This window comes from Marmota marmota, unplaced genomic scaffold, assembly GCF_001458135.2.
Source record: "Marmota marmota marmota unplaced genomic scaffold, marMar, whole genome shotgun sequence".
NCBI lineage: Eukaryota > Metazoa > Chordata > Mammalia > Rodentia > Sciuridae > Marmota > Marmota marmota.
The window spans coordinates 490,723-503,034 of NW_026000254.1; the positions used below are offsets into that span (position 1 = coordinate 490,723).

General features: G+C 44.6%; 1 protein-coding gene across 1 annotated transcript in view; it reads right to left on the bottom strand.

Annotated features, from left to right (window-relative positions):
• Huwe1 (HECT, UBA and WWE domain containing E3 ubiquitin protein ligase 1) overlaps positions 1-12,312 on the bottom strand; it is a 146,043-nt gene that overhangs the window by 11,857 nt on the left and 121,874 nt on the right. The window contains exons 53-67 of the mRNA XM_048796695.1: positions 11,762-11,990; positions 10,956-11,134; positions 10,577-10,666; positions 10,256-10,410; positions 8,785-8,830; positions 6,938-7,225; positions 5,836-6,091; positions 5,512-5,642; positions 4,358-4,572; positions 3,993-4,281; positions 3,748-3,850; positions 2,453-2,999; positions 1,245-1,842; positions 450-571; positions 175-331 (exon numbers count right to left, since the gene is read on the bottom strand). Coding sequence (XP_048652652.1) covers positions 175-331; positions 450-571; positions 1,245-1,842; positions 2,453-2,999; positions 3,748-3,850; positions 3,993-4,281; positions 4,358-4,572; positions 5,512-5,642; positions 5,836-6,091; positions 6,938-7,225; positions 8,785-8,830; positions 10,256-10,410; positions 10,577-10,666; positions 10,956-11,134; positions 11,762-11,990 — 3,405 coding nt within the window. The remainder of the gene's footprint in view (positions 1-174; positions 332-449; positions 572-1,244; positions 1,843-2,452; positions 3,000-3,747; positions 3,851-3,992; positions 4,282-4,357; positions 4,573-5,511; positions 5,643-5,835; positions 6,092-6,937; positions 7,226-8,784; positions 8,831-10,255; positions 10,411-10,576; positions 10,667-10,955; positions 11,135-11,761; positions 11,991-12,312) is intronic.

Genomic DNA, 12,312 nt, shown 5'->3' on the forward strand with positions numbered 1-12,312 from the left:
ATATATGGAGAGAGAGAGAGAGAGAGAAGCCCAGCTTTGCTTTCAAATAGGGGCTGTGCTGTGGGTGCCTAGTGTAATCTAATTCACACTGGGGGATTGGGGAATGCTTCCAGAAAAGGAAGACACATAAATGGAAGGTTTCAGAAAGACAAAAGGCTTTATTCCTGTTATTACCTATCTGTTTACAAAGGGTATATCCCAGATGACGTGCTCCATTCAGTAGCAGCTTGAGAACTGTGTCTCGGGTCCCAGGGTCCCCCCTAGAGAGCTGTAGTAACACATTTGCTGCATCCTCCAGGCCTTCTTCAGAACAAGAGTGAGATGTCAACACCTGGGGGAAAAAGGGGGGGCGGGGAGAAGGAGTAAGCCCCAAGCTGAGAACCCAAACCATGTCCAACCTATCTATCCTTTCTTTCAAACCTTGGCAGGTCATAAGAGCCTGGACTCACCTCCACAGAGAGCTGTAACTGGTTTTCAGTGAGGCCAGAGGATACCATCTTGAAGTCTGTAGCACTGCTGCCTCCATCACCCACTTTTGCTGGAGATTTGCTGCTTTTAGTAGTAGTAGACGCTTTGAGGAAACAGAACAACATAAGTCTCTGTGACACAAGCCAGACTTTGAAGTGGCAGAACCAAGGAACTGCTGAATTGCCCAGAGCTTCAAAACAGAAAAGTAGTGAAAATGAAAATCCACCTACCAGAGCCAAATCTCAATGACCTGGGAGGACCTTATTTATGCCTTCTAAGGTGACAACCCCATGCATACTTTTCAACTATTTTCTTATCACCATAGCTACTCCCCCCACATTCTTTAAATCCTACTTCTGCAGATAATTCTCAAGTTATCTGCTACCTTCCTTGGGATGATCTGGCTACCCTGATTCACACTGCATCCAGCCTGATTTTGAACTATATCCTATGAGAAGTGGCCCCCTCAACCAGGCCCAAAAGGCTTAGAGTTCGTGAAGACAGAGGCTTTCTTTTTTTTCTCTTTTGGTGCTTAGCTTGGGAAACCACATTCAGTGAACACCTGTTGATCTTCACTGGAGTGTGTTTGTGTGAGAGGGAGGAAAAAAGAGGAAAAGAGAGATTCAGAGAAAACAAGGCAGATGAGGGTGAGAATGAACACATTGCTCTAATACATACAATCCATTTAGGGAGGATCACCTGGATAGGGGAGTGGGGGGGGTGAGGTGGGAGACATAGTATACGCCCCAAAGCCCCCAGACTAAATCTAAACTTACTTGAAACAGTAGTGGTAGCAGTCGTGGGGGTAGTCACTGTGGTCGAAGCAGCTACGGTAATGGTGGAAATAGCTGTGGCAGCAACCAGAGCTGGAGCAGAAGTGACAGGGGTGGTTGCAGCAGGGGGTGTGGGTGTGGCGGTGGCAGTGGTGGTGGTAGAGGTGGTTGAGGTGGCAGTAGTGGTGGAGGAAGCACTGCTGCCAGAGTTAGCCTGTGCTTCCGACACTTTGTTTTCTGGGAGAGCAATTGAGATGAGAGAGAGGAGTCGGAGAAGTTTCTCCGTTAAGAGAGAGCTCCGGCGGATGACTGGGTGTGACAACATGTTCATGAGCTGCCCCAATGGGGAGGCCTCAAGGCTGTATGGGGAGGTTTCCCCCTCACCACCAGCGCTCACTGGCACTGACTTCACAGAGTTCTTGCCTTTCCGGCTGACATTCATGTTGTCCAGTTTTACCAGTAAGTCCCAGAAGTCTGTGCAAATGCCACTGCTAGTGGACTGTGAGGAGCACGGGCTGCAGGCCTGCTTACTGCCCCTCTCCCGATCACTCTCACAGTTTGTTTCTTTGGTCCGCTGCTGTGTGAAGTGGCTGGGAAACACCTGCCAGGAAAAGAAGGATAGGCTTGGTCTAGGGGGTCTCTATAGAGGATTAGCCCTCCCAACAGGGAAGGACAACTAGTTCCCACACTCTCCTCTCCTTTGGATAGCTAGGGTAACAATGGGCAAAGGGCATACAGTTTTATCCAACAGATGGTGAAGCAGCCTAGAGAAACAAATAAGGGCTTTGTGCAAGACTGAATAGCAACTTGTTTGAGACTCCACACTTTTTGCACAGTGCCTGGGACAAGGTAGGTCCTCAATACATGGTAGCAATGTTTATTATTCAAAGAACAGTGACAAGATCAGCACTAAGTTCTAGGTCCAGCTCTATCACTTCCTAATCACATGACAAAGCCACTAAAATGTTCTGAATTCCAGCTTCTTCATCTGTAAAATGAGAATCACACCGCAGACAGCTGCTTTGATGACTGAATGAGATAATGCATAGAAATTACAAGATTAAAAAAAAAACCCAAAATTATTTATTAGACAATTTCCCAATACAGAAACAATATAGGGCTTGACATAAGACTTGTGTCCGGATCTCAACCAGGCTGTTGCTGCCACCCCTCTCCCATTCCCAGGGATTGGGTTCCTTCAAGCTCCTCACCTTGGCCAATTGAATCAGTGTGTCCAGAACATGTCTGCAGACAACAGGAGCAGCCTGGGGATGGATGTGGACAGTGGAGCCACTGCTTGCATGCTTCTCTGTATGTTTGCGCCCCCCTGAACGCTGGATTTGGAATATATTAGTCCTACAGCCTAAGGCAGCATCCATGGATACTGAGAGCCAGGAAAGCTGATTGGAGCTCTTGGACTCCATCTTGTGAAGTAGGTCCAGGGGACGGTTTTCATGGCTGCTTGACCCACAGCTCTTGCTTGACTTTTTGCCCTTTTCCTCACTTGTGGAGAGCTTGGGTGTTTCAATGCATAACTCACTCTCACTGCTGCGTTGCAAGATGGACAGGAGGCTGCGGATCACCCAGTGGCGGGTCTGGGCATGATAGCAGAGATTTCTCAGTACTCGGTGTAGGCGGCTAGTATTGAGCTTTGGCTCATCCACGAAAAGTAGGACCAAGAGACAAGATAGGGCTTCATGGTCCAGAAGAAGCCGTCCTCGGAGGCGGAGAAGAGTGTCCACATTACTGCCAGAAGGCCTAGAAAGAGAGTATGGTTTCTGAGTAACACTTAAGCTAGAACTCTAGGATAAAATATAAGCCCAGGGGAATGGAATATGCTGGATATCTCCAGGAAGACTAAAGAAGGGATGGCGTCCACAACAATGTGTCAGCTGTATATGTACTTTTTCCCATAGGGCTGCTGGACAGCATAGAGAAACAGCCATTTTTGAGTTAATGAACTACAGGCTCAACCAAATTAAGTGACTACTACAGAGAAGAGATCCCCAGCCCAGGTCTGTATCATCCATTGATTGGTAAAAATTGGACTACATTGAAGTTTAGGAGATAATGCTTATTTTTGCCTTCTCTAGACTACTAGAGAGCTGCTTATCTTATAGGAGCTAATCTTTCCCTTCACCTTTTGGCATGTGGCGCCCGCTCTACTTCAGCTCAATTATTAACTCCTCTCTACCTTCTCCAGCTTTGATGATACAATCTGAAGGGAAAAAGGTAGCCTGCCTTCTTATTAAAACCACTTCACTAGTGCCTATTGCCATCCTGCTTTTGAGATTCTGGTTTTTATAAGCTACACCAACTCAAAGGTATAACTTTATGAGAGGGGGAGTTCAAAGATCTTGGTCTCCTGCCCATGGAAGGAAGCAGCTTAAAAGTGGTCACCCAGCCTGCTTCTTGGGACTTCAGTTTCTCTACCTATAAAACTAAGGGAGTTGGACTAATGGGCCTCAGAGATGATATGGCATAAAGTGAAAGAAGAAAAAAATACCTGTTGTGGCTGCTGCTACCCCCCATTTGAAAGGTGCCACCTCTCTGCACAGCAAGGCGAGTATACTGGACCCCACGGTTGCCACTCAAGCGACTGGTAAAAGCTGGTAGAAAACAAAAAGGAAACTGAGATTGGGGAAGGGTGGTAGCAAGTTTGGTCTAGGTAATATAAAGAAAAGCAAAAAGAGCCTCATATCTAGCCAAAGCCAGATATCTCAGAGTCTTCCCACTTGCCTCCCTTTGTACCTGGGCTTCGGAGAATGGCAGAGAGTGCAGAGGTGCTGCTGTGCCCAAACAGACGTTCGTGCATGAGCTGTCGTTGACGTGCTTCCTGCTCTCGTCTCAGGGCTTGAGCCTCAGCTGCTATGTCAGGTGGCATTACAGCCAACACACTATCTTCCATGTCCTCCAAGACACTACGGCGCAGGTCTGAGGGCAGAGTCTGGATGAAGGTCACAGGGTCCATGGGGGTGTCAGAGTTGGCATTCTGGGCTAGTTCCCGTCGCTGCTGCTCAGCTCTTTGCTGTGCCAGCACCTATGGATGGAAGTTGTCAGTGGGGGCGTAACTCCTACCCAGGCAGCTTGGCCCCACCATCTCCCTGCTCACATACTTCCTCCTGAATGGCTGGAGGCAGGGCAGCCAGGAACTCAGGGCTCACTTCAGTCACACCAGGATTCCCCACCACTGCAGGAGCTGAGCTATTTGTGGAGGGGGCACTTCGGGTTGGTGGACGTATGCCCAACTGGTTCTGGAGGACTTCCCGACGGATGTCATCAGGAAGAGCAGCCAGAAAAGACGGGTCCACACCTTCAGGAAGACTAATACCTGAGAGGAGATATAAGATATGAAGGACTCACACTTCTACTGATAGCCAACATAAATCCATGCCACTGCTTGAAGAAGTCAGCTTTGTATTCCCTTTCCCTAAGCTTAGCATACCTCTCATATGCCAAATTCTTTCCATATATAGTCACTGGACTTTAATAAAGACCTTACTATCTAAATATCTAGATTTTATCACCACCTTAATGGTTTGGACAACTGAAACCCAAAGATCCATGTATTAGAGGTTTGGTTCTCAGCCCATGGTGCCAGTGGGAGATGGCTGGATGTCACTGTGAGTTTTCTGGTCATATAAAAGTGTGCTTTTGAAGGGGATACCGTGATGCTGGTCCTTTCTCTTCCTTTTTCTGCTTCCAGGCACCATGTGGTAAGCAACTTGCTTTACCATGTGTTTCCACCATCATGTACTGGCCTCACCACAGGGCCTTAAGTAACGGGGCCCAAATGACAATGGACTGAAATCTCCAAAATAAACTTTTCCCTTTTTAAAATGGATTACCTTGGGTGTTTTTTTTTTTTAAATTTTAAAAAAAATTAGTTGTTGATGAATCTTTATTTTATTTATATGCGGTGCTGAGAATTGAACCCAGTGCCTCATACATGCAAGTGCTCTACTACTGAGCCACAACCCCAGCCCAGGTAGGTATTTTATTTTAACAGTAATGAAAGGCTAACAGATACCAATGAGGATCAGAGAAATTAAATAAAGGTCATATGTTGTAAAGTTAGGAAGTGTCATAGTGAGAGAATGAGTGAACTAAGTTAAATTGGCTCATTCTATTACATTATGTACCAGCATCCTCTCACTGCTAATCCTTTTCCCACATATACATGAAGTATTTGGCTGGTGGACATTCCCTTGCCAGGGGCTACTGGAAGCTGAAACAATCTCAGGACAGCCTGAGCACATAGGGAACTCACCTGCAAGGGGATCTTCTTCCTCACTGCTTGTTGAAGGCAGTGGCTCTTCCAGGATTCCTCGGGAGTCTGCTCCAGAAATGGCCACAGCAGAATCTCTGGTGGAAGAACTCTCAGAGGATGCAGGGGGAGAGCTGAGGGAAATCATTCTCAGTTTTTTCTTAGTGCCACACATTTTCCCATTTATAAAATACTCTTAACATCAACAGCCCTTTCTCAGCAAAACCAACATAATTTTCCCAGTACAATAAGCATACCTATTAGTTAACAGGTATGAATGTAACACCCAACACATCTCTATTCTCTTCTAGCCAATGCAGTGCTTACCTGTCCTCAGGTTGCTGGGTAGATTCCCCTGCCCCATCAGTCCTGCCTTGTACTTCTGCCACAACTGGTGGGGCATCCCCAGGAGTAGAGCTGCCTGCTGTGGGCTGCTCAGAACTGCCAGCTGCTGAAGTGTCACCTACAGCCTCCTCTAGAGTACAGGAAGCTAGGCTGCTGGTGTCCATGGGAGAGCCTTCCAGTTGACTGCTGACAGCAGTCAGTGCATCAGAATCTTCAGCTCTCTCTGGGGAAAGAGAAGCTAGGAGGAAGTCACAGGGAGAGGTTAGAGTTCTGCTTGGAATCAGGCCAACATCTTCATCCCCTGCTGGTCTGCTGTTCCTACTTTATTTCACCTGCTTTTTAAGGAAGGTTCAGCTCAAGTCTTTTCGTTCATTTCTTGAAGTTCACTGTTCTAGGCATGTTTGTGAAACAGCTTCCCTAGACACCCTAGATGAGGGATCCTGTCACTTTCCAAGATTTCCCTCAGGCATGGTTATCTAAATAAACTAGGTTCAAAGGGGAAAAACCCAACAGTCTTTCCACGGCATATCACAGGCAGCTTATTATAGGGCACAGATGGTAAGCAGGTTTCAATTTACTCTGTTGGAATACTACTGTGCTGAGAATTTTGAGGCCCCATTTCAAGCCAGTGGGAAAGAGCATCATGAGATAAAGAGCATTTGCCAGGAGGATGTGAAAGCTGTGTATGTGGGGTTACGTGCTTGCCATCTGTGGAACTGTTGTTTAATCCCAGTTTAACCGCTTACTGGATGCCCTTGGGCTAATTATTTCCCTTCTGAGTTTCAGTTTATTCATGGAGATATCACCAACTACATTAATGAGTTATTTTCAAAGTTAAATAATAAACCTGACATGATAATCTATGAGCAGTCATTGCAGCTTACAGTTGATATCCTCATTAGAATTATAGATGCTCAACTACAATCACTTCAAGTGATACAGAGAAGAAACCTCAACTTCACCTAAGCTAATGTGTGCACACTGAAGTCCTTCTTACTTCTCTCAAGAAACAGCAAAGTTACAAAGACATCCATTCTTCTCTCCTGTTCCATCCATCTCCATCAAAAGTTAAAATCTTACTCACTTATAGTGGGAGCTGGGGATAGCTCCATCTGAGTCGTTTCTGCTTCTCCACTTGGCCTCGTGGGTCCTAATTCCTCTGACTCTACAGGCATCAATAGCTGTGTAGAGCTCCCCCCTTCTCCAGTTGGGGATTGAAGATCTTGAGGAACCTCTCCTAAGGATGGTGGGGGTGGGAGTGCTGGTTGCTGCTGAGAAGGCTGCAGAGTGCCAAGGGTCTCCTTGGACTCAGATGTAGCTGCATCAGTTGAAGAAGGGGTTGTTGGGTAGCTGTCAGGCATTGGAGTCCCATCTTTCTCGGAAAGAATAATAATGGAGGTTAAGGGGAAAATCAGCCAATGACCAAGGGAACAATCCTAATCAGCACATGTGGCTTGACCAATATTCCACTCAGACAGTGACATTATACCCCTTCCCACAATCAACCCTCCAAGGAACAGTTCTTGGCTCGTCTAGTATACCCAGGATGAGGACTAAAGCATGGTGCTGACACTGAACCAAGAGCTAGATATCTAATTCTGTGGATCCTAATAAAATCTTTTCTGTGCTGAAGGTGAAAGGGGAAGATTTCAGGCCACAGAGGTAGGGCGAGGCTAGATTTTTCTGAACCCAGAAAAATCTACCTCCCCAAAGCCTACAGAACCCCCATTTCCTTATTTACTTGAAGCAAGAAATGGTCAGAATTTACCTCAAAGCTCTTAAAGTACACTTTCTATTCCCTTCTGCATATTTTTGTTCTATTACTAAATAAATGAAGTTATCTTACAGTTGAAGAACACCACATTTGAATTTATGCCCACTGAGTTAACCAATTAATGCTTGAATCAATGGAAGTCAAGCTACTTTATACTGGTAATCTGCCTCACCCTAAATATCATCTCTACACTTTTACTCCCTGATTATCCAAGGAACACCTACACCTACAACTTAAATGGTAATAACATTGAAAGACTTGGTGTGAATATGCCACACACCAGGGAAAGTAGTAAGTTGTATAGTTATCTTCTTATTGGGGTCTAAAATCCCTACCCCACAACAATACAACTTACTACCTCACCCTGACATGAGCAGAATCCTCTAGTAAGGGTAGTAGGAAAAAGGACACCTACCCTCCTTCACTGCGTTAAAAAATTGTGTAGGCTTTCTTTTCCCAACTCAAATAAAAAAAAAAGAAAAAGAAAAAGAAAAAGAAAGTAGAAGACAGTTCTGAGAAAATTAATAGTGGGGGAGATGAGTTTAAGATTGAGAGAAAGACACACACACACACACTAAAGTAGGGGTTATTAACTTAGTTTCATCATGTATAAAAAAAAACATTTTATCAATATGATTTAATAAGAATATTTTGACACCGAAGAACTAGAAAGAATATAACCTCAAAAAACAACAGCTCTATGAATGGAATTAAATTCAGCTTCAGGAAAAACATATTAAACCTTTTAAATTTTGTTCATTTCCACTGAGGACTGCCATTTGAGTAGTATCATCAGGTGTTCTCATGAAGTGCCATCCTATGGTGTTTACCAAAGGACCGACTGTCTCAAGATATACATACTGAGTTTCAAGGGAAAGGTACAGGACACATAACCTTGTCAGAATGAAGCATTGCATAACCAGAATGGGAACCTAAACACAGCCAAGTTGGAGGGGAAGTGTACCACCGTGGGAAAGACAGTAGACTGTATAGTTATCTCCAAGATGGGGTATGACCCTAAAACTATACAATCTACTACCTCATCCCACAGAGCACCAGTGTCCATCTTCAGCCCAGGTGGGCCAGCTATTCAGAAGGGTCAGGAGAAAGAACATATTTATCAATTAGCAAGAAGGATGAAAGGGAGGGAGAGTTACCTGAGAGGTTCTGTTCAGTGGAGTCATTTGTCTTAGATGCAGTACACTGCAAAGAGAAGGGATAGACCAGTGTGGAAATGTTCTAAGGACACAAGATAAACTGTGTGAGTCACCATCCCTCACCTAGACCTAGACCAGCTAGGAGTTCAGTGATCTGATAGAAAATGATCTTGCTATGTTATCAAAAGAAGATGATCATTTCAGTATGCAAATACATATCTAATTTCTCTATACATACTTAGAGTTTGTACTTTAGCAACAAAGCCTGGGTTTGAACGGATTGGGGGTGAAAGGGAAACTGTTGGAGGAGGTGCTACTGAACAACGATAATAAAAATTACATTAGGGATGGGCATAATCACCAGACTAGCCATAAATTTTTAGTTTCATCTAAACCCCTTTCTTGGGCTTATTTTGCGCACTCTAGCTTTTTTGTTTTTCTTGCAGTGCTGATGATGAAACTTAGGGGCTTGGTTATATATACCAGGCAAGTGCTCTACTGTTGAGCTACATTTTCTAGTCCCACTCCAGCTTTTTTTTTTTTTTTTTAAGCAATATGCTACCTTTGCTTATCTTTCATTCCTTTTCATGTGTTCAAAACAATATTGTTTATTAGACCCAAAGTTCTATATAAAGATATATTAGATCAAGCTTATTATTATAACTGAACATCCAATGGCCTCTTTTTGCAGTGTTAGGAGATCAAACTCAGGGCCTTGGGCATGCAGGAAGGTGCTCTACCACTGAACTATACCCTCAGTCTTCAATGTCCCTTTTTACTCATCTATAAGTAAAAACCACATGAGTAGACCTTCTATCCAAGGTCACAGAAGTTTCTGAAACAGGTAGCTTCTTTTTTTTTAACTTATTTATTACAACATTTTTTTTATTTGGTGCTGAGGATCGAACCCAGTGCTTCATGCGTGCCGGGCGAGAGCTCTACCACTGAGCCCCAACCCCCCAGGTAGCTTCTTTTTAAAACTAAAATCATGTTAGATATAAATTTGAGCCCTAGAAAATGACATGGAGGTGACAGAATTCAAGATATGAACTTTTTCTCTGACACCTAAGTCAAACTTATTCAAATGATGGAATAGGGTCATTCTGGTAAGGCGCCCCACCACTGGCAGTCCACTAAGAAATGAAAATGAATAAGAATATGGGCTGATCAGGGTTTCTTCCTTGTCTAGCTGTAGTCCTTGGAGGTGGATTATGAGATGTGATTTTGAGGACCAATTGTGGTTCTGGCTCCAGTTTCCCCCATTGAGACACAGAGAAAAAAACATTCCCTCTGGGTTTCAATTTTTATCCCCCCAAATCAGGTATAATTAATTTGCAATGAGTGATTCCCATGTTCAATGTGAACACCCTGAGATTCTTTCAGTGAGTTATATACCATATTTATGCCAAAAACACAGGAAAGTTAAGGCAGATCTGGCCAAAGATGAACCCTCCCAGCCATTGGGAATCACCTGTGCACTCTGATCCCTGTTCTCTTTATCTTCTTTCCCTTTGTCAGTTATCTTTGTTTCTTCCTCAGCCAGTTGTTTCCTGCGTTTCTCTCGCCTCTCTTCCAGCTCCTCATCTCTCAGGAATTCCAGGTGATTGACAATGGGCACTTTAACCACTATATCAAAGAGGCAGAGATCAGAGGCTACTCTGTGGGGTGGGTGGGGTGGGAAGGAAGCCAAAAGGCAGAGCTTGTGGCCACAGAGAACCAGGGAAACAACTCTACACAATCGTCCTAGCCCTGGAAGGCTTACTACTGCCCTGATAACCAAGCTACCACACACCTGAAACACAGTCGTGCATGCTCTCAGCATCAAGAACTTTGCATTCCTCTGTCCAGCGGGTCAGGGCTGTGGGAATGCTGGACAGGGTTCCTGTAGGGGAATAAAGGGGAGTAAGATTTTTGGTCTTGTTAAGTGTCAAATGATCCAAAAAAAATGATCCATGTTAGTATTTTCCTAACATGGCCTAAGGGCTATCACAGGGTTTGATATATAACATGTACCGAGACCATTTTGTTGCCCTTGGCTAAGTCACAGAATGGTCCCAGCTCCTATAAAATGTATTACCTCTAGGGTAGACACTGTTCTGCTTTACCTCAGCTAAGGAGAAAAAACCTGATAAACTCCCAAACTCTACTCTCTCCCTTACCACAAAACTTGCCTGCTTGGCTGGTAGCTGTGCTCTGGTCGTGGAAAAAGTCATCCAGCAGTTCGTCATCAGACCGGGCGATGATGTGGACGTCATCGTTGCCCACCAGGAGGCGGGCCCGACCCCGGCTTTGTAGGGGAAGACTACTGCTCAGCTGAAGGATGTCAGCAGCAGCTGAGGGACCAAGCAACCTAGAGTGATGGTGGAGTACCATGGTCACTGTTAAGTCTGCAGCAACCTGTTACCATGAAATCCTCCATCCAGATCCTCTACTAAAATTATAACATAATTATGGAACTTATCACACTGCATATAAGCCTTACTTACTCTTCTGATTACTGTATCAGTTTTATAGCTTTATTTGGGTTGAGATTGCATATTATTCTATCGTTATAAGCACAGACCGAGTACCACTGATAAGCTTTTACATGCCAGGCACTGTACTAATGCTTTTGTTGTACACCCTTTGTAGTTTGTACAGTGACCTTCAACACTTAACCCTTTACATTTTTAAAATTGTTTCTCCCACTAAACTGAACTGGAAGGCAGGGAGCTTGTGTTGACTATATTTAAACTGTTTGGACTTGCCACATGAGATGAATAATAATTGCTGAATGTCTGCATGGGACATATCACACAGTTTGGCACTCCTCTAAAAGCTGCACACACAACCTACAATAATCAGAATACACACACACCTTATTTGTGGTAATATTAAATGAATGACTATTCCCCTCTCCAAGTCAAACAATGCTGAAGCTCAGTAAAGATTTTTATGAGAGCTCTGGTAACTCCAACTGATCTTCTTTACAACTCACCTTTGAAGTATAAGAGGAGGATTGGGCTGGCGATTCCCAGGGTAGTGAACATGAATGGTGTGGCCCGTATTGGCCGTTAGCTGCCTTAGGGTCCTCTGACTGCGTCCAATGCCCTGGGTGAGACGAGTTGTGGAGGAGCCACTGCCCAGTGTCAGGGAACTGTGATCTGCATGGCGTACCATCAGTGGGTGGGTGGTAGGGATATTTCCTGGGGATGGGGGGATGTCTGCTGCAAGGACAATATGCAAAGGGATCAGTGCCAAAAAGAAATTTCTTCCATGATTGTTCAAGCAGAACCATGTCTCCTGGGCCTTACTTCCTCACACGGAAACCTGAGCTTTGTCCTTTCTCCCTCATTCCCACACCACCTGATCTACAAACACTGATACTACCATAGCTTATACAATCATCTCTCATCTAGATACTGCAACAGCCTCCTAAATTGTAACTTCTCCCAATTCACTCTCCAAATTACAGCCACAGTAATGCTTCTAGGACCCTCAGACACATGCTGCTCCCTTCATCTTGAAGACTCCTTCCTCTCCCTCATC